Source organism: Pieris brassicae, chromosome 4 (assembly GCF_905147105.1).
Source record: "Pieris brassicae chromosome 4, ilPieBrab1.1, whole genome shotgun sequence".
Taxonomy (NCBI): domain Eukaryota; kingdom Metazoa; phylum Arthropoda; class Insecta; order Lepidoptera; family Pieridae; genus Pieris; species Pieris brassicae.
This window is the reverse complement of record NC_059668.1, coordinates 7044457-7071440: the sequence shown is the minus strand read 5'-3', so window position 1 is coordinate 7071440 and position 26984 is coordinate 7044457. Positions and strand designations below refer to the sequence as shown.

Here is a 26984-nt window from a genome sequence, read left to right as displayed (position 1 = left end):
GGTTATGATAGCATTATTGGGTGCATAAATTCTTGTGTGATCATTCTTCGCGCCATTCAGCCTCTAATAGTCGTCTCGAGAGCTTGTCAGTGTAGTGAAGTGATTAATTTTGTGATTTCTCTTTGCTTATAATTTTTAGGTAGGTACTGCTGCACGTTTAACTCCATGCTTTTGAAACTATGAATAGGATATACATTTTTTTTATATATTTTCGTTAAATAGATTTAACGAAGGTATTTTTAATGTGTTTATTACGTAAAACAGATTTAACAGACAGAATTAATTTTATCAAATAAATTATTTTTAATAGTTTGCAATATCGTTTAAATCGCGTCCCGTCAATTGAAAATTTTATAATAACATTCACGAAAAGTCATGAAATATCTAACAAGCATTTCTGCTATGACGTTAACTATCCAAATCCATCTAATTATCATGCAATCCTCTGTTTATTGTTTATTAGCGGACCCGACAATATAAAGGATTCCTATATTCAGTTTTAAGGCATCATTAATCCATTCTAAGAAAATAATTCAACCATAGATCAAGACGTAACTTAAACGTTTTAATGTTTAAAATTTTTTTTAAATTATTTTTATCATATTTTCTTTTCGTACTGTTTGTTTTTTTTATATGCTGGATTGTCTGTAAGAAGACTTTCTCCTTGTATTAGGTACAGTTATATTTTCTTGTTTAATATAGTACCTATATCTCTATGTAGAAATTGTTTACGGCCTGAAGTCAATTACAAATGCCAAACATAGGTCGGAAAATGGATAGTTTGCTATTAAATTGTTAGAAGTAAATACTTTTCCTCTTCCTATTCGTGGTATTTACTATGTTGACATGATATGTAAATACGTTATGCAAATACTAAACCAAACGAAAACTGCATAAAAATACAATTTATTTTTCTATTTTCTGTGTCAATAATGCTTTCTGTAAAAAAATAACTACAGCTCACTCGAAACTTGGTACTTGATGGAGAGGTACTGAAATTAGATTTTTTGGAATTTATTGTTATATTATATAATTAATTTTAGACCATTGATCTATATAATTTTTGCCATATTAACAAAGAGAAAATTATTTACGAACTGAAAGATATACTCGAATATTGTTAAGAAATCAAAGCAAGGAAAGTCGCTTTTACTTTATATAATAGCTATAAGAACTTTAAATTAACCTCTTGCCTTTTGCAAACGTGAAACCATTGATTAATAGACGTGACTTACCTAAGCTAAAGCCAATTACAGTGATTACTTACTTAACCACTTACTTGGAAACCAGAGACTAATTTATCCTGGCTTGTATATCAATACTACTCGTAATGCCTACGAATTTTAGATTTTTATAATATGGAACATTATTTACATATAATTCTACTTGTACATATTTTGAAAACAGAATGCGGTTCATTTATTCCTTTACGTTTATTCTATTAAAATTTATTATTAACAACTTATAGCCATAATTCGTAGTATATTATTGTAACAATTTTTTTTATCGCAATACAAAAGAAATGGTTGCTACGGAACTCAAGATTTTTTATTTAATACCATTGTGTGAGTGAAAATATAACCAAGTACGTACCAGTTTAGCAAAATAGTTTCGATGTATTCGGTGTAAGTTTCAGTTTATTAACAAAGTTAGTTCGGACGAAACGCTAGTCAGTAGCTAAAATATATCTGATCGTCGTAAATTTATTACAAGTTTCCTTATACCTCCGTCAGAATATTAAAAATATTGGCTTACTACACAGCAATACGACAATTGCTTAAATGTCTATGAGATTTTTTATTAAGGGCTAAAGTTATCTTAGTAACAGTAATTTTAAGCTTTGAACTGTATGAATTGAATATTTGAACTTTCCGATAACAATATCTTAGCTATGTACGTTGACTTTTATTCCTAATCGCGACTGTTATGATTTTTGTTTAAGTCATAACAGTGCGAGGGAAACGAATTTCAACTTATACCTAAACATATCATTTTGGTCTTGAATTTTAATATTATCTCGTAAAAACTAAAATTAGTAGCACAAGTCACTAGTAGTTTAATATCTAAATCTACTAAGAATGCAGGCGCTACGTACTTTCTAGTCTACCTACATGTTCGTATTAAAACGTATTTATCAATGATGACTAACAATTAAATTGGCCCTAATTATGTAACACCGCTAAGTTATGGCATATTTATAGTATGTATGTATCTTTTTACAGTATGACACGCGTATGCGTAGTTGGAGCTGGTGCGGCAGGTCTCTGCGCCGCTCGTCATCTCCTGGTAACTCCGGGTGTCATCCAAGTTGATGTGTTAGAGCAATCTGGTGCACTCGGAGGCACGTGGGTGTACACCGAGAACGTGGGATATGACGACTTCGGTCTGCCCATACATACCAGCATGTACAAGAGTTTGAGGTAGGTCTCTCTTCAGGCAATTTTTACATTTAGGTATTCTAAATAACAGAACAGTAGCTATTCGCTAACAAAATCAAGCCGATAATGATGTATGTGTGTTGTGTGAGTAGTCCTACCTAAGTAAGCGCTTTGACGTGTTGTTTTTGTTCTTATTCGTACAATTATTTAATTTTTATATCCTTAATTGCGTTATTATCATTTTTATTTTCAATTTTAACTGTTTATTAGGTATTGATAATAAATAATGATGTAAACAGCTGTTTATGTCTGCTTACGACATGCTACCGGGTCACAGGGTATCATAACGTCTATAGAACATTAATCTAGACATATATTCATATTGAACCAGTTCTTGCATGTTATCGTAGGTTTAATATCAGCCACTAGAAATAATATGCTACTCGAGTCGTAAAGTACAAAATAGTTGAAAAGGCTCTTACGTTTAATCTTAAAAATTAAATTGAATTACTAAGTAATTATAGAAGGTTATAGTAAACAAATTACTGATTACAGAACGAATCTACCTAAAGAAATAATGGGCTTCCCAGACTTTCCTGTACCGGAGAGTGAGAAATCATATCTGCCCGCAAAAGATATGCTGGCCTTTCTTCAGCTGTATGCTGACAGAAATGGGGTCACTAAACACATCAAAGTAAGTCGGAATTAAAATCTCCACAAAATATCAAAATTTGATAAATTATAAAGCAATGGAACGTATTTTCATACAGTTTCAAAAATTTACCAGTGCACTACAACCTTCTAGATCTGGGCGTCAGATTACTGTAACCATTTCCTGAGCATTTATTTTTCTTAACCCAAGTAAGTAGGTGATCAGCCTTCTGTGCCTGTCACATGCCGTTGACTTTTTTGGGCCTAAAGCTAGTCGGCGATTTTTTTCCTTCCAACACCCGTAGTGTTGAATGCGCACATAGAACGAAAGACTATTGGCGCACAACCTTGGATCGAACCTACGACATCAGGGATGAGAGTTGCACGCTGGAACTACTAGGCACTGCTCTGTTCAACATATGATTTATGGAATTTCTATTTCTTTTAACTAAGCAAAACGTAAAACTTTCTTAAATAAAAAAGTTATTATAAACTAAAAATATTTCAAAAATCTCTTATCTTTGTTACAGTTCAGGCAGCATGTGCAACTAATTATACCTAAGGCCGGACCCAAGAATGAGTTGTGGGACGTCACATACAAGGATTTGGGTACCGGTGTGTCTGTCACTAGCGAGTATGACTACGTCTTTGTGTGTAACGGACACTATAATACTCCGTTCATACCTAATATACCAGGGTTGAAGAAGTTCGAAGGTAAATATACAAAGTCATAATCTGTTATCTTCGAATATCTTAATTACGAATCAAGACAATTTGGAATGTGGATATTGTTTGTCAATATTTCAATCACCAAGTGTGTCAAAACGTAAACTGGCTGTCAACAAAAATCTGCGCTTAGACAAAATTTAAAAAAAGGTTATTTTTTGATAATACTAATTGATAAGATTGCCTAAGTGATACTAAATATAGTAAGTAACCCCAGACAATATTTTAACGGACGTTAATAATATGCGTTATAAAGCCTGTTTTGTTATCTATAAATATGCACGTTGCACTTACTTTATTTTATCACAAATAGTTGTCCGCCTCGGAAGCACACTATTTTCATTCGAGTAATCAAAATACAACCTTGACATAAAATAAGTCTTTAAAATAATATATAATAAATAAATAAACAAAACTAGTGAACTTTGTATATATTTTATTATATTATTAACTACTTACTAACTAACAACTATCTGTCTCTAACTCTCTCTTTCCGTCATGCTTTCACTCTTGCCACAATTTGAGCTACTAGGATATAATAATTTACAGGGGATGTAATGCACAGCCACGACTACAGAGTACCTGAACTATTTACGGGTAAGCAGGTCCTCGTCATTGGGGCTGGTCCATCAGGCATGGACATAGCTTTTGAAATCACTCGAGTAACCACAAAAGTTATCCTTAGTCACCATTTAAAAGAAAAACCAAAAAGCGAATTTCCTGATAACCTGGTACTAAAACCAGATGTTGTGAAACTAGATGGAAAAAAAGCCACGTTTGCGGATGGCACTGAAGATGAAGTCGATGTTGTTTTCTTGAGTACTGGTAAGTATTTCCTTACCACAGAAGCCAAATTAAATTGAATAAATAAGTAACCACTCTTGTGTGTTTATCCATGTCTGTTAATCACTTGCGTATATAATTAATACATACATTAATTTTCCAAATAAAATAATATTTATAAATAGTTATTATAGAATATTTTCTTAATTACTGCTAATTTTTTATGTATTATTTGTGCCATATCCATTTACCAAATCGTGAAAAAAAATTGTTTATGTTTTTAGGTTACCTATACAATTTTCCGTTCCTACACGAATCATGCGACATAGTAGTGGAGGACAACTGTGTGGAGCCACTTTATAAGCATCTCGTAAACATACACCACCCCACAATGTGCTTCATTGGAGTACCATACTATGTATGTGCCTTCTCTATGTTTGACTTGCAGGTGAGATTTGATTCCGTACGATATGTAATAATTTTATGCAGCGGTTTTATAGATATATTACCACCACTGCGTGTTTGAATTAACTGATAACTGTATGGCATTTGTCAAGCAAGCCGCATTTCTTTCAAAACCAAACGACATTCATTGTTTGACGACGCCTGTCGGAAATTGAATAATAGAATGTGCTCTTCGACACGCTAACTTCCTAGTAGAATTCAAAACCAAAGTGAAGCCTTCTAGATAAACAAAATACTTACTACATGTATTATTTATTATATGCATGTGTATGTATGTGTATATATATATACATACATGATATATAAAAAAAACCTATAAATTGTTTACATAAAACCAGAAATAATTAAGCTATATGAAATAATACGATGATATTCAAAGAAATAGTCAACTCAGGGATCAGTCCTCTCATAGCACTTTCAATTTCCGTTTCAATGATTTAAAATTATTAAATGTTTCACAGGTTCGTTATTTTGTGAGGTCAATGACGGGTGTCTTTAAACTTCCTTCTTCCAAAGAGATGATACAACATTGGGAAGAAGAAAAGGTGGAACGAGCAGCTCGAGGATACACTAAGCGGCAGGCGCATATGATGGGGCCTGATCAGGTAATTAATTTCATTAACGTCCATATGTTCTCTGGGTCTTCTATAAATAAATATTTTGATGACATGGTAACCGTTATAGAACTTACTTTATATAACTAAAATATTTACTTTACGGAACGAAATTTAATGCGAAATATATTTTATTGCATAGTTTGCTTTTTTCAAGATATATATTGTATTGTCTTATGTCCTTTTAAATAGCAGAATTTAATTTTCTAAGACAGTCGTTATGGTGGTTAAGTGGTTTTTAAATGAAAATAATAAGGGAAAAAATAACGGTTACAAGCATAGGTGACGACTTCCCACAAATGATTTTTTTATATTTTCCTATTAAAGTTTATTTTTCTAGTAGGGTCTAGCAATCTTCCCGATTAAGTATTGGCATATATATATACCTAATGTATTCTAGATATAGCTCAATATAATTTATACTCCTCGATATGCAATGTATCAGACGACCTTAAGACCCATACTAATAGCCTTCAATTGCTTCAATTGGATATTAATAAAACGGAAATGTTATTTATTTCCCTTTACGGCTATCTAGAAAATTGTTGAGAAACGATAATCTTGTCACGGAAGTAAGAAACCACTTAGGTTATAAGTAGTAGAAATAACGCGAGGCCGTCCGTGTAGATGTTCAATATCAGTTGCTCCGTGGCTCCAAAATGTCACTTGTGATTGCTCAAACATTATTTAAATTGTCTTTAGTCGCGCCCAGCCCAGCATGTCAGGTTCCCTTTTTTAAAATTCTAGGCTGTACACATCAGAAACTCAATCACTCTTCATATTTCTAAGGTAGGAACTAAATTTACGAGCTGACAGAAAGCACATAATTCTCAAATTATTTAAAAGAATTAATAAATGTTTTATAATATCTAAAAAAGATTGTAGTGTAAAAATGTGAAACATTGTCTGCCTGGTAAAAATTTAAACCTACCAATATTAAGTTAAATTATTCGCCTTTTAATTTATAATTTAAAAACTGTCTATACAATTTATTAGATAAAGATTTAGCAAAATCGTGCATGAAATTATTTAATGTATTTGCTAATTTAAATAAATATGGTTGGATTAATAGGCTGATTACTACGTATCGTTATCAATGGAGAGCGGGTGTGAGTCCCTTCCGGAGGTGTTCACAGCCATACATAACGACAGCAGCCAGAAGTTCCTCGACAACCTTGCGTACTATCGCAATGACGTTTATATATTAATCGACGATAAGAGTTTTGTGTGTAATACATTAAAATGTAATTAATTCAAAGTAAGGCGGGCGGAATAAAAATAACATAATATATGCATTAATAATTAAAGAAAACTTTTTAAACGAATGTTTATTAATAGAAAATGTAACATTTTAACATAATCTATCTATAATTTTAATCGTGAAATTATAATTTGTAATCCATATTCATTAATCAATAAGAAAACGTAGAATAGAATACTAGAATTATGTTTGATTAATTGAACAGTTAATATTATAACGCCGAAGAGTTTGTTTGGTGGGACGTGATATATTTTTAAAAAACTCTTCTTTTTATATTAATGTCAAAGTTATCAAGCACCGCACTTCAAAAGCGCGGGCTACAAATAATTTTACAATAAAAATCATCGAAAGTACACAATAAAGGATAAACTTTATCTTAATAATTTTGTATAGTAACATCAAAATTATATTGTAATGCAGAAAAATAAATATAAATACTCCCATCAGTATAACCATTTTTACTCACACATTTTCATTAAAAAAGTGATATTGGTTTTATAAAATTTGTTTAAATGTGTAACAAATTTCAAAAGTACCTAGTAAAATTAACACAACATTGTACGACTGTACTAGTAATAATACTATTACAGAAAGATCTCATTAAAAAAAACATTTTTTTTTATTTCAACTTAATTAATACAAATCTAAATTAAAAGTCTAAATACCATTAAAATGTTCTTACGTAGTCTTTACCATAGATACATGTACACAGTTTGTCTCTAATAGTAAAAACATTCATTCGTTCGTTCGTTCGCCAAAAAACCTGCCATTGCTTGTTTTGTATACATATGTGTAGAATGAAACTACCTTGAACAGCTGCTATTACTTCACAGTTCAACGACCCATGCGTTATTTGAAATTAGCATAATCATCAGACTCAAATCATACTCACGACTCATAAACACCGATGAAAATAAATAAAAATAAATTATTTACAGCAGTAGTAAAAACATTTTTTAGAGAAAATACAAAAGTAAAATTTACTAATAGAGAAATTAAACTTATGTCTTCGTTTAAATTATTCATTAACCGTACCAAGATTTAATAAATACTATCATCTATTTCTTAAAATTATAAAAATAAAACACACCAAACAACAATCATTTATTTAAATTTTTTGGCAGGAGTTACGTCAAAATAGAAAACACAAAATTATCACAAGTACTAGGAGTCCACGAACGAACGGAGCCTCTCAAATCGTAAGTCCGGTCTGGTAGAAACATGTTGCAAAACACTTTTACTAGCGCGCACACAACGTCTTGATCGTTTCAGTATTCATCCTGCTATGGCTCGCGACCGCATTTGAGCATCGATAATAATTGCCGCTTTAATTCTCCACAAGTAGTACTTAGACCCTGAGAGCTACCGGGTTATCAAGAGAACCTTGAGTTTATAAGTAGGCCTTTTGTGTCTCTGCACAATTTATTGCTATAAGAACGTATAAGTTACTGCTTGTTGAATATACACATCTAATTAATTTTAATATTGTTTGTCGTTTATCTATTTCATCAAAGCTGTTGTCAAATGTGAATTTATTATTATTGTTACAGGAGCGATACTATGCATCACTAGCATCCGAGGCGAATACGGATAATCTGCCATCCGTAATTACTAAGATACGTGAAGAAAGCTCTCTGCGTTTCCTCCACAACATTCAAAGCTACCGACAGGATGTGTATAAAATAATAGATGACGATACATATGAGATAATAAGTAATGGGAAAAAAGAAATTCTCTGTTGACCCTATAATAAATTATTTATGAACTTAAAACCTTCCAAATTAAATATTTTGCTAAATCATTTATTAAAAGTAATAATTTGGACTGGTGATTTATATTTTAAATGCCTTTTTGTATATATGGGGAACCGTTGCTCAAGAAACTATATTGGTGAAAATTTTCCTCGATAAGTATTTTCTTATAATTTATTAGTGATGGTTTAAGTAAATGTTAGATATAAGTTGTCCATGTCTCGAAGTATAAATGTTAATGGGCAGAAATGTATTAACATAAAGAAATATAGATGAATAAAACTCGAATTCAGCCAAAAATATTTTATTTAAGCGTACTTTATAATCTTTATATTATCAATGCTGATATATTATAATTAAATCTTTAAATCTAATAATTATTTTATGGCTTCCCACTTGTTACACACTACGGTTATATATTCAAAACTTAGAACAGACTTAACATTTGATGATCGTAAGACTGCTCTAACTTTCATAAAATCATTGTTAGTATACAGCATTGGGCCACTCGCCAACTCGCTCAACAAATTTGTACTTAAATTTACATTTAAAATAAAAACGTTACTCTCAATATAGAAAAATACCGTTTATTTTCAATATCAGATACAATTTTGTTCCAAATATCTCAGTTTTTAATTTTCTCGTATCGTTTGTTACGAAATAAAATCTTAACACTACAACTAAATAGAACCTAAATGTTAAAACTACAACAAAAATACGTAGAATGGATACAACTAATTGGCGGAAGATAAACTGTCAAAGGTAAAAATAAGAAAATTATCTCACTGGATTTTTCCTTTTAGGAAAATGGTCTTAGACAATATTCTATACAAGTTTCATAAAATAAAATAATATGGAAACTGCTAAGGATTTAAATGTTTGATATAAGCGAACTTATGTTATTATCTTTACTAATCCATTTTCTTACTACAGATTACTAATTTAACTATTTTCCAATGAACAATGTGAAAAGAAACTATTATTATTTTACCTACTTTTTATTCTGTGGAATTATCCATTACCACAGGTTACCATATATAATGGGTATCTGTACTACGTTATTTTATGCATTAATAGAAAAATTACAGACCATTTGTTTGAATTATAACAAAATAGGAGTATAATACTGTTATATGTTAGTAAAGAAACATGCAATTGACAGTTTTTCCATGACCAACAATTTCCTTGTACAGCAAATACGTCAAAACATACAGATAGACTGCACTTTTCAATTTTCTATAAACGTTTTGGCCACTTCGTACAAAACCTTATCTACTTCCCTTAACCTCAACCTAGCTATCCCTGTCTTTTCAGTCCCTTCAAACATTCATGGAAAAGGTGAAAAAGCCAGGATTATTACCCTGTAAAATAATCGCTAATGAAACAGTACTCTAGGTTAAAATGGCAACTCAAACGTGCAGACCTGAACGCGCCAGTCGCGTGGAAACAAACTTACGCTAGCAATGTATATTTACAATCTTAATTACGACCAAATAAATGAAGTATCAAGCGTCTAGCACCATTTCGACAAGGTATACATCGAGTAACATAATATTATCAACCAAATTAATATAAAAATTAGAGTAAAAACAAGAATATAACAAGCTGGTTATCAATTTCCAATTATAATATCAATCGTTGACCATCTCTGGTCAATTTCGAACGAAATAAGGACTAGCTATGACAGTATTGCGTATATATGAAAAGAACTACAAAATGTATACATAGAAAATCTAATCGAATATACAAGAAATATACATCTAACTATACACTGAGATTACAGCGTTACAGGTATAAAAATAAATCACATCGCTCGACCTCTTCCGTCCCCCTCAGCCCCCTCGGCCCTCCGAAACAACATTCCAACAAAACGTAACAAGGGTAACTAACATGTCTACGTAAAACGTCCGTAAAAAGTCACATTGAGCCTCGAAAACCTACGTTGTACTCTTAACACCTGTATGTGATTTTGAAAGCTAAGTCGACTACTGATAAAAACACTAACACCGAGATTGTTAAAATCACTATCTGTTGAAGAAAACTATATTAATAAATAAATATACGATTAAGATCGTTCAATTGCACTCTATCCAAATTTCGTGTCTTTTATAGTACCAGGCTCGCAGGCAGGTTATGTGGCGAACGGAATATCCGGTTCCATGCGAAGTGTTTGCTGCGTGGGATCGTAATGCCCTGCCAGGTAATAGACGTCATTGTTATCGTATACGGTGTTGTACCGCGCGGGGTCATCGCCTAGGCGTTCTTTATATTGTACTAGCGGAAGAACCTCGCACTTGTGTGATATTGTTTGCACGTCATTCTCATCTGTGTGCGGGGACTCGAATAGACCACCCTGCAATAAACGCAAACAATAAGTTTAAAAAAAATATTGATTGTTCAGTAAAATAAAATCTAAAACCATTTGTTATGATGTATGTTATTGAAACTATTACAATTCAGTTAAATTTTGTAAGTTTAAAATTAGGTTAAAAAACACTACATTTATTGAAAAAAAAAGTGCCACTAAACCAGCTTGGTACATGTAATCGATTTCCATACGTTAAATTTAAATTAAAATTGATTTTAAGTTAAATTTGATTATGTTATTCAAAGTTATGTTATTTTACGTTGAGCTCATTCATTAACCATGTCAACATAGTTCTTACACATAACATACAGAAATGTTACATCATTACATTACCGCTGGTACTAGGACATAATGAGTGGCAAAGAAATACAATTTACAATATTACCTTCGAACAAAATATGATACTGAACTGTAAAAATAAGTGCAAATTGCATAGTTTTCTTCAACATGTAAGTATTAAAAAAAACAAAATATCTCGGATTCATTATACTAACCGGTAATAAAAGCGGCGTGCAGGCAGCTGTTTCCTCTGGGTGGTAGAACCAATGGACTCGTACCGCCATAGCTCCCCTTGCCTGCCAAAGAGCCACTATACGACCTATGTACGGTCTGTCAGCTCGACCCGTGGATAGAAAGACTGCCGATTCACCCACCTGTAATGAGGAAATATCATTATAGGTTACCCATTTCACAATTGACATTTAACTAAAATAAATGTATGATGTGTTTTACAATCTAAACTCATGCATAACATAGTCTTAATTACAACATGAAGAAAACAAAAATAAATTATTTCTTAGTTACGATCACAAAATAATACTTTTATTTCTTTATCACAGAATCTGTAAAAAATTTGACGTCACGTGTTTAATACGGATGTTATTGTTGAAAATTATCAACATCAACATCTTCTGGTACTTAAACTGTACCTGTGACGTCATTTGGCGTTTACGTCTTTACGTAACAAAGTGCAATTAAAAGGTGTAATAATTAATAAAAAAATATTAAATATCTTTTAAAAAGTGTGTTCGTTTATTTTAAATTATGTAAGCTCAAAAAAGCGTACTCAAAAACATATTGCCAGTCCACAGCAGTTATAAATCGCGTTAGTTCGGGAATTTATCACACTTAAGTCGAGTCGAAGAGAAGTCTGGAGTCTGTAATACGCAGTCGAGTGTTTGTGAAATCATAATAAGGTACAATAGAGATGCTAAAGTCGAAATATCTACAGTGAATAAAGAAATAAGGAATTTGTTAGTGAGATGAACTCACTTGCAGCGTTTCTTCTCCTCTCTGGATAGCCTTATAGAAAAGTTTTCTGTGACGGGGTCTCGCAGTGCGTCTGTATGGCGGTCCCAGCCATCGCCATAAGGCTCCCCCTGGCAGAAACGCTGCCATCTTGCTCACTCCCCCGCCACCGTCGGATGATGAGGATACGGTGCGTCGTTTTACCTTCTGAAAAGATTCAGGTTTGAAAAAATTCTCGGATAGAGGTTATTTACACTTTTTATTACTTGATAATGTAGTTCTGATAAATCTCCTAAAAAGAGTATATTCCTAGTCCAATTTGTGATTTAGTACCAGTTCTACCATAATTTTCACCATATTTTCATAAACTTTAAAATTAAACGCACAAAACTTAGTTTTTAATAACGTTTCATAACCTATATGAAGAATACAATTATTTCAATGGAACTAATTCAAGTTTAATTTAACAGAAGTAATAGGAAAACCTACCTTTTTGATCAATTCATTCGTTGAAGTGGAGGGCTCCTCGTCCAACAAACCTATGCCGCTATCTTTCAAATTATCTTTCTGCTCTTCCTTCTTTAACGTGATCTTTCCGATAGTACTGAAGTCCAAGACCGGTGTCTTAACCAGACTCTTCTGCAAAACCGCCTTTTTAATCACGGTCTTCATCTTTTCCTCTGGTGACTTCTCACAGGCTATTAAAGTCGACAGTTTTTCGTTAGAATCAACTGAATCTTCGTTAGATTTGTTCGAATCGATGTAATCTGATGACGATTTATGTCTATGGTCATCACCTGATGAGCTGGAATGTTCTTTGCAGCTCGAATGATGTCTTTTCTTGTGTTTTCTGTGGTGTTTTTTGTGATGCCGTTTGTGTTTACAATGCTCTTCGCAGCATTTGTGTTTTTTCTTCTTCTTTTTAATGTACTCCGTTGATGTGGGATCGTCCTCGCTTAGACGTTTAATTTTTTCTTTTCTGTGCTTCTTCAACTTTTTTCTATCTCTGTGTTTATTTGCTTCGGTGTCTTCTTTCTCTTTTTGTACCGGTATTGGTTCAGGTTTTATATCATTACTTGTCGATGCTATATTTTTTTTATCTTCTGTTACACTTGTATTTCTTCGACGCTTACCAAGGGTGAAGAGCGTGTTTTCATATTCTGAAAATAAAAAAATAAAAGGATTAATTATTTTTTAAGTAAACATAAGAAACAGAGGAATTTTAAAGTTTATTATGCATAAGCTGATTTGACCTAGTCCTGGAAGTAGGGCATGGTTTTTGTCGCAGGACGCAGGTGTTGTTTTTGGTAATATTGGACTTGGACATTAAAATGAACATAATATAGATAAGATAACAAATAAGTGTTATTATGTGTATTATCTTTATTCCCTTAAAATACACCCCCAGGAAATTTTATAACCAGAACAATCTAAAAAGCATAATTTCACTTTTTAAAGGGATAACGCAATCCAACCAGGCTCCAGAAGAAAAACCAATGCTTATATGGAAATTGTATTCGTTTTTACAACAAACTACCAAGCGAAATTAAAGAACAAATTCCAAACTCTCGTTAAATGTAAGCAATAAAGATTTTTTATACATTTGACGATTATTTAAACGATCTTAATCCTTGGGATTGATTTGTATAACTCAAAAGTTTGCGATTAAAAAGAGTGACGGAGTAATTCTTTTCAGTTCTTCCTATCCGCTCTACGCCCTTGATTTGAGAACTGGTAGTCAATGTAAATTTAGAATCAGTTTAACATCTTTTCTGTTGACGTTCATAAGTGTATGTACTTGGTTATCTATATGAATAGTTATTTTGAGTTTGAGTTTGAGTCTTAGGCAGTTATAACTTACCAACAATCGGATAGTTCGGTTCCAAAAAGCGTATATCTTCAATTGCTATCCTACCGGAGTCGCCATCATCAAACTCCACAGCCACGAACTTGTCGTCATGAGGGTCAGGGGATGAAACAGCAACGGTCCCGGGATACAGGCATCGATATTGCTGCGACCAATACGCGCACACTCGGGTACCTGATGGCAGTTCCGACACTGATGTTGGACTTACTTCCAAAATCTGAAATTTAAGATCCATCTTTAGTCTCTGAAATAAAGAGAAAGACTTCCGTTATTTTTATATGAAGTTCGATTTTTTAATGTGATAATAACAGTGATAAGCTTCATAACTTCATAAATTGAATAGGTAATCTCAAACTAATTGTACTTACGGCATCTTTCAATGTTTCCTCTCTTGAAAGAATATGCGGCTTATTTCCTCTTTCTCCGTCTAATGTTATAGCGTATACATCAGGTGCCTGGACTGCACTTAGTTTTCCGGCATAAAATAGACCACCTCTAGCTGTAAGTACTCGTGGCGATGAATCTAATTTATCTTCTGTTAAAGTACAACGAGAAATCACAGGTTTAGGAGTATCCACTTCAGGTTCTTTATTCTTAACAGGTTGTTCCGATCTATCCTTTGATTTATGACTCTTACGTCTCTTTTTGGCCTTTCGCCTCTCTTTTTCACTGTCACTTGAAGCACTTGCACGGCGTATGGCTAATTCGATTTCAGAGAAGTCATCTCTTGAATGCTTTCGTGCTAAACTATCAACCTTCTCACGATTCTTTTGCCGCACCTCATTCAAACTCTCCATTGATGAGCTAGCAGATTTGTTTAGGCTCCAGTCGTTTTCATCTTCTTCAGAATATACTTTTAAAATTGGTTCAGCTTTTAGCTTGGGTCTAACCTTACTCGTTCGACTGATATCCTCCCTTGAGGGTTCGCTGCGTGAACACAATATTCCACCTTTCAGTTTACCTTTAGCGAGTAAATAGCCTACTAGACTGCTCTTCGATTTAGGTTTCTTTGCAACGATAGTTTCAGTGGAATCAGGACTTGATACTTTTCGGGGTCTTCCAACTTTTCGCTTTTTAGATGACCCTCTATCGGAGTCTGGAGATAATGCGGGCATTGATGGAGTTGGGGTGGTAGATAAAACCGGTAGAGGAGGAGTTAAGGCATTCAGCTGTGCCCTCTTCTCGTCACACTGTCTTTGCAAATCTTGTAATCGCTTTCGCATATCTTTTTCAATAGCATTAACGAGATCGTGAGCTGATGGAACGTTCGAAGTATGTGAACAATCCACGATGCCACAAGGGCAGGCTGTAACACGTCTCAAACTGGCTTCCAGTTCTCCTCCACTATCGTCGCCATCATGGCTTTTTCTTTCACGCTTGTGCCGTCTCATCTTTTCTAACTTATGCCGCAATCTTTCTTCTCTGTCACGGCTATGTTTCCGTCTTCCTTCATTGGTTGAATCATCTCTATGTCTATGTTTCTCCTTCTTAATTTCGGAAGGTATATCTATATCGGTGGGACTTAATAACGGCTCTGTTTTTATAAATGGCCTTGATGTTGATGGTCTGTTTGAAACAGTGTCTGCACCCTCTTCCATCAAACGTTGTTCGGCTAAAATAACTTCACACAGCAATCCTAATCTGTCTAGTGATGGTTTTGGTTGCGAACCACATGTTTCTGTTGATGTAAAGTCAAACCTTCTTTGTTCTACATCCGCAATGCGCGGTGGAGATTTCGGCGAAGTTTTTATTAAAATGTTTAATTTCGAAGATGTTCTGGTGTCAACTGTAAGTGGTACTGGCTCTAAACTTGACATATTGTTCCCAGGGGTAGTTCGCTCATACTGTTCAATACTATTGGATAGAAGTTCTAACCCACTTACGTCATCTGGAGGCCTTGTGGGTAAGGGTTGAGGACTTGAAGATTGTCCAGTGTCAATAACCAATTCATGGGAACCGCTGCTAGAGTTATCCAGAGTATCGTCGTTTTCTATTGCATCTATAGCTTTTTCCACTGCACCTGCCACCGCAGACGACGCTAAAGCTTCCGACGAAGATTCCTCCGCACTATCAATAGGTGGGGGTAAAATCTGAAGCTGCTGCATTACATTAGATTCTTCAGGTATATGAGCAACACCAATACAGGCGACATCCCTTTCATCCTCATCGACCTGGTTGGTTTGTTCGTCTTCATCATCAATGTGGTCAGTTTGATTAGAGGCATCTTTATGTCCTGGAACTTCGGGAGCTTCTGGAGGCGGAGTTGGAGGTGCAGCGGGAGACGTGGCCTGACTCCTACAAGGTTGCTCTTGAAACTCAGGTTGATAATAAAGATGAGTGGTAAGCATCGGTTGCGGTTGCGGCTCTTGGACGAAGGTAGGTTGAGGTTTCTCTTGTGGTGGTTCAGGTTCTATTTTGATTAACGTGTGCGGTGTGATGAGCGGTTGCATGATTGGTTTCCGCTTTTCTACGTGAGCTGGATGCGGTTGTGGTGGAGGAGCAGGAGCCAGAGTTACCAAACGGGTAGAGTGTGTGTGCGTATGTTGGAGGGTAGCTGTTGATGCAAGGAGGTCGCCTGGTAGAAGCTGTAGGTGATGAGATGGATGTGGTGCAGGAGGTAAGAGTAAGGGAGCAGAAGGGTAAGGCATGCCACCCCACACAACAGTGTGCGGAAGATCTGGGGGCGCTGGAAGTAAGAGAAGCGCTCCAGATGAAGGATCCCTCACAAGCTGGAAGCCCCCCATAGACGAAACGCCACCGCCAACCGATCCCATCCCAACGCCTCCCACGCCTCCCACCATCATACTGTCCATTGATACTTGAGCTGAAACGAGATTAAAGCAATTTTAGTATTCAAAATCATTTCACTTAGCGTTTTACATGAATCAAAGTCAAGTTCAGTTGGATTATTTATTAGTAAAAAAACATTAACTAACAAACTAACTTTATACGGAACTAGTGATCAAGAATTAATACCTTTTTTATTTAAGAATTTACGATACATATCAAGAACTGGCAATAATATTTCAACGAAAAGATTTGCTTAATGCCGGCAACAGTGCTCGAACAGCTGCAATTATTTTGTCTTCCATAAAATAGATTGCTTTTAGATATTTGCGAAAATTGGCATAATTAGTTGAGAAAATTTGACAATATTCTTATATTTTTGGTAAATTTGTCGAATCACGTCTCCACCTTATAACAGCTCCAAAAATGTATATCGTTCTTTGTTTCGTTTGAGGCACATGGCTTTGGCCACCTTAAAAAAATAACTGATAATATTATATGCATAATGTAAATGATATTGTCTCAGTTCCCAGTCCCAGTAAATTACATTAGGTTAGGTTTTTAATTTTTTTTAAATATCCGCTCTGACCGGGAAACGAACCCGATACCCCTCACCTAGCGGACACTTAATAAGACCGCTAGGCTATGAGGCCCTTAACTTAACCTAATCTAATGTTATTTACTCGGAACTGACACAATATCATTTACATAATACATGCATGACGTAAATGATATTATCAGTTTTGAAATTTTCTAAGGGGTCCAAAGACATACAAGTCTTAATAGAACGATAGAAAAAAGGTTCGTTTTTTTTATTCTAAGTGGCGTTTGTGATCAGGTTACTTTAGGTAAAGCCAAAGATGTACACCTCTTTTCATTAATTTCACGAATCATGTTTTAATTAATTTCCATTGAATTAAAAATGCGCACACAAATGTGGTATTTAATTGGGTGTGGTGTAATTATTTCACCTAAAGTCATGACAATATGTAGAAAAAATCGTGTATAATTTGTGATGTTTTGTTTTAATAAAGTGATTGTTTTGTCAGACACAGAAGACAAAGTCTATGAAATATTTTCTGGTCATATGACATTTCATAGAAATCGGATCAAGGAATAAATCAGCATTATCGTGTAAATTTATCAAGAAATTAATACCTAAAACAGGAAATACAAGCGTGCTTCTAGACATTACTATAAATTGCGTATAATTACGAGTCGGCACCACACTGTATTGTTGAAATGTTAATGAATTCACGCGGTACACGATGGAATACTAAACACCTGTATTAAAGGTGTTATGAAATAATTTAAACTTACAATGCTACATAAGTCTGTCTTCTTGTTGAGATAGATAACAAGAAACGTTATAACTATAGCCTAGCCAGAGCATTCAACTTCAAGAATTGGACAGTAATATCTAGCAAAAGACAACAGAGTTTCGTTGTCTATTACACCATAGACAATTCACCGATATTAACTAACGTAAAAATGAATGTAAATGTATAATAAAAACCACAGTCAACCTTAAACTTTGCAGAAGTTGAATTGGAACATAACTGTATTAGCTTAGATTTTATACGGCCCGGGGATAAAATTAGCTCGAGTGAAAACTGGCTTGATGGCCGCCGTTAAGGTGGAAAATCTATGAAACTTGACTCCCATTTTGCCTATTCCGATTTTGTTATCCCGTATATAAATTATTTTATTATACACAAGAACAATAAATATTAATATAAATTGTTATTTAAGAAGAAGAAATACTTTATTATACACAATCACAGAATCATTTCGGTAAAATAAAGTGCACTGGCTCCATACTAGGATTCCCTGTGTCATGGGCAGTCTCTTCAATTTAACATCTTAACTGTACTTGATCATGTTAACTACATAACACAATTTATAATTTAACTGTTTTTGCTAGATATTTTCTATATCAGTATAGGACAGGTTGACAAGATGTTGTTTAAGATTTTTAGTGAGTGAAAATAATATTATTTGATACTGTTTAGTTAATTTTGTAGCAAATGTAATTTAAATGAAGACTGCTGAAATTTAAGTCTCAAAGCGCAGTTTACAGAATTATTACAGCAATTATTAGAAAATCTTTGATAAAGACCTGGAAAGTACCAAAAAACTCGCGACAATGGCTTCAACTTTCAACGATCAATCTTTGGTTTTATTTTGAACATATTTGATACATATTTTGGACATAGAAATTGAGGTTTAATCACTAAAAGCCGAACCTAATTAAATTTTAAATTGCCTATACAGGTGGGATCATCGCGGGAATAATTAGTATTCTGTGGCGCGTTTCCGGAGAGGAGCGTGTAGGAATCTTAATGTGGGAAATGGAACCTACTCCAACGTTCGTACAGGTTTCTAACAGGTCTATTTCCTTTATACATTCAATTCCTTAATACATTATAAAGGGATAATGCGGATACGGATGCATGTTAACAATTACTTTTAATTGTTCGTAAATTGATTGGATTTCATAAGCTGTTTTGTTAATATAAAAAGCGTATAGCCAGTCCTTTCACAATGAATCAATAGAGACAAGCATATATTATAGCAAATATACGGTTCAATGAATTCACTTCAAAGTTACAAAACGTTTCGTCTATGTCAATTTTTTTATAACAACAAGTCCATGTAACTACAAATATGTATAGTGGTTACATAATTATCAATCCTAATGTTATAAATGATCTCCGATTATATATTAAACTCAAAGAGCATTTATTCAAATAGGTGACACAATGTACACTTAAGAACGTCAAAAAAAGAAAACATACATTAAATGCTGCTTATTTTACATTTACTGCCAGTTCTCAAATCAAGGGCGTAGAACGGAAGAGGAGAACTGGCAATCAACTCTCCGCCACTTTTTTTAATCGCCAATTTTTTTGTTTGTTTTACACAACGTTTGAAAGGAACCATTACACCATGTGCCACATGACATCTTAAGTAATAAATAATCATAAAATAAATTATAAATATAAATAGGAGCACGCAATTACATTCTCGTTGGAACAACACGCAAATATGTAGTCGAAATAACTAGCATCACCGCGTCCACGATTTCAAGTACGACCAAAACTAGCACCTGGTTCACGAGTTTAATCGACGTAAGGGCTTCAAAATTAGATTGCGAGCAAATTAATACGTCTAAAGATTAATACCCAATGTGAAAGAAAGAAGACTGCACTTACCCATAACAAAAAGATTTAGAAATTTGTGCTAATGAGACATACAAAACAAGAGAAATCGTGAAGCTTGCGAAGTGCCCTGTAAACTTCCGAGCTTCTGAAAGTCTAGGCTGGCTTAATCAACGCCGGACCATGTGAGCGTCTAAGTACGGAAATTGAGTTCACGCTACACCATACAAAACAAAAATTCCAACAAAATTAAACTAGTTTTACGTCACAACGTTAACAAAGACAGAATATTTTAAAGAGACAAACGAGCGATCAGATCAAAAAGTTTCCGGAGCTGTAATCAATTCAAGGCATTGTTCAGTTCTAATAAATAATTTATTAGCCGCTAGAGCCGATTAAACTGATCGTGACTTCATTTGTGTGGGAATCGCATAGGAAATGTCGTTTTTAACGCAACTAAAGCAATCTTTGACGCACTTCGTATCGATTTAACAGAAGAGAATAGACTGAAGTGATGGTGTAATGGTTGCAGCTTCTACAAACGTTGTGTAAAATAAAAACTTGGCGATTTAAAAGAGTGGCGGAGAGTTTTTTGCCAGTTCTTTTCTTCCGTTCTATATTCCATTGATTTGAGGACTGGCAGTAAATGTAAAATTGGAAGCATTTTATATGTATTTTGTTTTTTTGAAGTTCATAAGTGTACATTAATGTTACATATATGAATAAATGATTTTGAATTAACAGTAGGTAAATGTAAAAATCCGTAAGGTTTTTTGCCTTAGGTACCTACATCTATGTACAGTTTTGTCTGCATGTATAAATTATATTTTTACTAAACTTTTATTTATTTAGGGTTGCATGCAGAAAGTCCGGCAACGCACTTTCGAGCCAAAGCTTTGGGGGTTACCTAGAGAATAGTAAGAATCAGTTGCGCAATGGTTTTCCTTTTATACTGCAATTACTTCCTATGTAGTATATAGGTATATCTAAGTTAAGTCACACAAAGCGTGACCTTTTATTTGTCAGTTTCACAATTGACAGATAGAGAAATACATTTCGTTTACAAAATTGTGACGGTAGATTGCATAAAATAGTATTATCTTTCAATAAGGATATTTGCGTTCTTTAACCTTAACGAATCCTATCAATAGTAAATGCGCAATCGGAACGTAAAAAATGTTTTTTTCTGTGGCTTTTTAGTTATTTTAGGCATTTAATTTCGTAACTAAGTTGATTTATTACATATAACAAATAAATAAATCGTTATTATATATTTCGAGAATTTGTTCTCTCAAGATATAACTTGTAAAATTAATGATTCAGTAAAGTCTAGTAAAATCTTGCAACAGTAGCTAGGTAGGTACCTATGTAAAAGTCTATTTTTTTTTCAGAACAATAGGATTGGACAATAGGGAAGGAAATTTCCTTCCCTGATGATATATATCAAAGAATAAATCTTTAATATTGATTGTACCATTTTATTAGACATTTTTTGAATAAACAAGGTTAATAAACATAGTATATTTTAAATAATGATACTGCTACAGCCATGTGCTTGTAACTACGACTGGCTGGTTTCTAGTACGCAATTAATCCGACATCCATCAAAAACTTTCCGAGCGGAAAACCGAATGCCTTCAAAGAGAAAATATTTTTTCTTCTGTCACGCTAAAGCAACTGTGTTACTTAAGATCGCGTGAGGTGTCAATCCGTAAGCACTAACGATAATCGCCATTATGAAAAAAACTAATACAACACTAAAATTGGTGAAGGCGGGCGCCGATCACGGCCTGCCTTCTTTTCGGTCTCGGCCCTCATTGGTCGAGACGCAGGAATGAGGCGGAGCCAAGTAGGCGGCGAAGTGTTTAGGGCTGCCTGCAGTCGAGAGTGGTTATCGATAAATGAGTTTTTACGACGCTTTTTGTTTTTTCGGATGATGGATAATTTATGTGTTGGGAGTGACAGTTCCGTGTGGGAAACGATTTGGCGGTTGCTAGGGCTAGCGATGGATTTTGAAGTTTACAACTACGACGAATACGTTTTATAAGCCTTTTTAGTTATTCTCAAAGTCTGATTTTAAAGCGGACTTTCACCGCCATTTTCGTGTATAAATTCGAGGAAATTATTGTATATACAATATATATATGGATCACAAACACAGGAAAATTTCTGTTCTTATTTAGACGTGTTGAGTTAGCAAAGTGAAAGTTGATGGAAAGAAAAATTTATTTTATGAGATTGTTGTAGACAAACTAATTTTCGTTTTTAAACAAGTTGCGTTATAATGCTTTTTTTTGCAGACGGCAATTACTATCACAATACAACACAATTGTGAATGTCAGCTCCCATCGTAACTGGTGTCCAAGCATAAAAGCATATTAACAAAGCTAGAAAGAAATTCAATACGACCATTAAAATCCTAATGGCTCTAAGTAGAATATAAAAAAAACTAATAATGAACCAGTCGCCTTCCACGTGAATGGAGCCGCGGGCGTGTGCTAGTCATGAAACAAGAGAGAAAGAAACAAGACCGACCCTCGATGAAAGAAACCGGTGGCCGTAATAAACGGGATCGAGTGTTGGATAAAAAAATAAATTGGGTCGCTGTTAGATGGTACTTGTTACTGTTTGTCTTGCATATTCATCATGTTGGTATGAAAAATATTAATTTATTTTTTAATGTAATTAGTTACTACGCATATCCTACTTTTATTTAATTTAGGTAATATTCATAAAACATAAGCAACAAACTAGTTTTTTTTTTTAATAAAAATAAAATATACGTTTTATTTAAGATGCTATCCGGGGGATGAGCGTCGTGAAAACGATCTCAGTTGCAATGCCAATACCAAACTGACATAACACTGTAGAAGGTGTTCTTAAATCGCAAGCGACTGACATCGCCAAAACCGCGCTCTCGCACCGCAGTTGGCGCGGAGTTACCAGGCGAGCATGAATTAGTAGTAGGTGTTTACCTGGGTACTGCCAGAGGGGTGCGGTAGGTGCGGGCGCAGGGGTAGGCCACGCCAACGGGGCGGAGCGATCGTCGCACAACACATTGGCCACGCCCACCGTCATGGCTGTCTGCGCTGTATCTGCAACGAAACGCAATGTTCGATGATTACGTAATAACATCGTAAATATTCATCATTCAGAATTTTTAGCCGTGCACTAAAAGACATAAAAACACTAATTACGCACTAATTATCATTGGAAAAATTACTTTAATAAGGTAGTTTTGTGTATGCTTTTAATTATAATATTTAAATATACATAGAAACATGAATATTCCCAGTAACGCATAAATATACGTATAACGATGTAAAAATTAAAATATTTAATTCAATATGAAAAGGGCATGAAACAGACTATCACGACCGAGCGCACGAGCTAAAAATCTGAATATATATGTACGTGTTCTTGCTCGTTCAAAACTGTTATGATAAAAAATTGTAAGCAGTAACACTTATTACGCATATTGTTTAATTACAGAAGAACCTGGCACAAATATGTTGTTTTATAAACGAAAAATCATTTAATAATCAATAAATCGTATTGTCATAATTCAACATTAATCAGAAATTCGTATTTTCATAATTCAACATTAGTCAGAAATTGCTTGCTTGCAAACATCGTTTATCATATATGCAGAAAGAAGAAAGTTAACAAAATTATTAGTACGTCTTTATAATACGATAATAATCACGTTAAGGGAAGAAGAAGGGGAGGGGAGCAAGGGGAAGAAGGAGATGATAGCCTCAAAATGGTGGATAGAAATTGAAGCGGTAGCCGGAAGCTAATGGAGAAAGAGAGCCATAGAGCCAGTTGGAAAAAGAGGGTCTTTAGAGGAGATCGAGGGTACCTACTGAAGGTAGCTAGGATATAGGATAACAAGATAAAAATATATATAAAATCTAAGCTGTATATCATTATTTCTTTGGTCATGATTGGAAATTAAACGCGTTTTTTATTTATTTATATAATAATCATGACAATGAACACAAGTTAGACATTTGACACTCACGGTCATATTAGTTCGCATAACAGGTACTCTGAATTTAACCACGAACTTGCGATACATATTAAACAATAGAAATTCAAAAAATGCCTTTGATATTATCAACATCTAAGTGATTTTTTTGTTGTTAGTAACATAATAGAAACTTAACCTAATCGCATTATAAACTTTAATTAATAAGACTGTAACGCATACCTATCTAAAAGTACACCTATATACCTTGCAAACGGGCAAGTCATCTGATGTTAAGTGATACCGCAAGCCTATGGACACTCTCAAAGCCAGAGGGTTCGCCAGTGCGTTGCCGGCCTTTTAAGATTTCGCTCGTTTCTTGGAGGACGCTAAGACGAATTTATTTGGAAATATGCGTTATTTTTACGTAAATGAAAATTGTATAATTTTCATTTACGTAAAAATAACGCAAATTTCTATATTGAAATTTGTTACTTCATTTACGACTAAGTGGCATTCGTAAACTGGACAAACGCTAATAAAATCCTCATTTATTCCGAATACACAATTCATTGTTAATTAACTAATCCGGCCCAGAGAATTAAACGGGTCTATTATATGAAAACCTACAATAGGTGAAGTTTTGTACCTACCCACCTATATTAGTAAAGTATCGGTAGCTATAGAGCTATTGGCTTATTGGCTTTCTCTCATTCTATAGGCTGGCTGTGCCAAAACTGTCGCAAAACTCCAAAAAAGCAAATTATTTCTTTCCATTCTTCGTCATCGCTTCTTGAAGAAGGGCGAATGAAAAAAATATATGGTGAAGCTGACTAGTTTATGTATTCATTTAGAAAGATCGATACACGATTTAAATAACTTTTCTCGATAGAAAAAAATCCAAACATAACCAATTTTTGACATTTTGAATTCATTTTATGACGAAAATGTATATAGAACATGATTTTGAAATTTACACGATATATTTTAACGCAAGCCAAGTAATCCATTTCAGAAAAAAAAATTGATAAAATTACATGAATTTAATGTTTTACATAACTAATTGTTATTACGGCCCGGAGCGCCTCAGTACTCTATCTCTCCACTGTCCACCCCGAGACACTGACACAGTAATTCGTGCTGGAATAGGGCCTTAACACGTTAGTGCGATTGAGGAAATCAGTATGGCTTAGACTCAAAAAGTCGACGGCGTGTCAGGCACATGACCTACCCACCTATTAGGGACCGTTCAAGTATTACGTACGCAAATTTACTGCTAACTAAAGCTCTCAAAAGTCATAGATATATTTTTTGTGTATTTTTGTAGGAATAAAAACTTTTTACTGTTGACGTAATCACCAAATAAGAAAATGAAAGAACCCCCTCCCCCCTTTAGTGCTTATGTAATGCTTGAACGACCCTTTAAAAAATCCTGATGGTACCTAAGACGTGTCTGAATATTCAAGTTTCATTTTATTTACCGTCATAAACACTTCTTTGTTCAGCTCACGAAACAGATATAGACATCTGAGGCCCAGAGCTAAAAGGCTGTAGCGTCATTGATTTTTTATTGTCACCTTTTCGTAATCTGCATACGTAGTGCTAATTAATGATTAATCAAATCCATCGTCTTCGTCTCCGATATTGTTTCCATATTTTTGCAAACAAGAAATAATATTATATCTAAAAACCGCGTATAATGTTGAACGAGCTTTGGACAGTATGACAAAAAAGTGTTATTGTAATCTGTATGAAACATGACTTTAAAAAACGTTATAAATCTTTGTCATATTTTACTAATTGTATGTCATTTTTGCATGTACACTTGCATTAAAAATTGAGCATCTTTTACCAATGTATCAGTGTGCCGAGCATTGGCAAGAATTTATCAATAAAAACAATCAAAATATCCAATATTAAAAATATTGATTTTAATACATCGGTCATAGACTAAATCTTGACGTTTGACGTGGTAGCGTCGCAGGGACTAATAGTACGCCATCTTGCCTAGAGAAGCGTTTTGGCGGGTTTTTATTTTGTAGTAATATTTGATGGTGACTAATCTAGAATAACTTTTGAAATCTCGTCAAATAGCCTGTTTTGTGACTAAGCAAACATAAGATTAAGCCGTTATAGAATAAAATCACGAAGTATTAATAATTTAAAGATATAGTAAGGCGCATTATGAATGTACGCGAGCGCAATGTTACGCGATGTTCTTTGAGTACAGAAATGAATGGAAGGAATCAGTAAATCTTACATTATTCCGAGTTTGAATTAACTCCAGTTTTTCAAATGAACTCCTTTTTGGTCAGGGATTTTATTTTTTTAAATTTGCGCACATAAACAGTCACGTTATTAGATTTTCTTCGACGTGTTTAGATAATAAATGGTTTCTAAGGAATTATTAGAAATTACTTTAAAAGCTTATAAAAATGGTCAGACATTCCGAAAATTTTAAGAACCCGCGTCTTACGAAACAGCCCAGAGTCGTATTACCGGAGCATCAGAGACACGCGGAGCAAAACAACAATTACGACGCAATACCACGTGCTGGTATCGCTATCTCACTCTCTCATATACAAGCGTACTTCTTTGCCGTAATAGCACAGAGTACTTTCAGATACAGTTATTCAATATTGTATTTATTGAGACAATAAAACTTTTTTTTAAATATAAAAACAAGAATATCTGACATAAAATTAAACATTTTACTATAAATTTAAATTATTGCATAGGTCACCTTTTTAATTATTATCAATTTAGTTTAGAAGTATCTTTTTTTAAGCATATTTACAATAATTCACAAATGTTTAAAATCATATATATAAATTATATTTACCCAATAAAAAATTTATATGATTTTATTTAAAATAAACACATGTTTCTGTATGTCTGTGATAACTATAACTACTCTGTAACCGACGTCGTACGCCTAACAGTTGACCTTCAAA

The 26984-nt window shown here is 34.0% G+C and overlaps 2 protein-coding genes across 4 annotated transcripts in view; one reads left to right on the top strand and one right to left on the bottom strand.

Annotated features, from left to right (window-relative positions):
* LOC123708831 (senecionine N-oxygenase) lies at window positions 1-8921 on the top strand. 2 transcript variants are annotated; one of them, XM_045659749.1, is made up of 8 exons: window positions 1-139; window positions 2223-2420; window positions 2934-3072; window positions 3560-3743; window positions 4305-4580; window positions 4823-4986; window positions 5465-5608; window positions 8429-8921. In XM_045659749.1, exons 2-8 carry the CDS (start codon window positions 2224-2226, stop codon window positions 8618-8620), a joined length of 1296 nt encoding a protein of 431 aa, XP_045515705.1. In that variant the 5' UTR covers window positions 1-139; window position 2223; the 3' UTR covers window positions 8621-8921. The 2 variants fall into 2 exon arrangements, with proteins under 2 accessions (XP_045515705.1, XP_045515706.1); XM_045659750.1 differs by having other exon boundaries at window positions 44-143.
* Window positions 8922-8953: 32 nt separating this feature from the next.
* Window positions 8954-26984, bottom strand: part of LOC123708830 (protein winged eye) — a 72644-nt gene continuing 54613 nt past the window's right edge. The window contains exons 8-14 of one of the 2 annotated variants that reach the window (XM_045659747.1): window positions 23036-23155; window positions 14481-16936; window positions 14107-14356; window positions 12735-13405; window positions 12270-12452; window positions 11492-11650; window positions 8954-10982 (exon numbers count right to left, since the gene is read on the bottom strand). In XM_045659747.1, coding sequence (XP_045515703.1) covers window positions 10761-10982; window positions 11492-11650; window positions 12270-12452; window positions 12735-13405; window positions 14107-14356; window positions 14481-16936; window positions 23036-23155 — 4061 coding nt within the window. In that variant the 3' untranslated portion in view covers window positions 8954-10760. The remainder of the gene's footprint in view (window positions 10983-11491; window positions 11651-12269; window positions 12453-12734; window positions 13406-14106; window positions 14357-14480; window positions 16937-23035; window positions 23156-26984) is intronic. The other variant, XM_045659748.1, reaches the window with a different exon arrangement.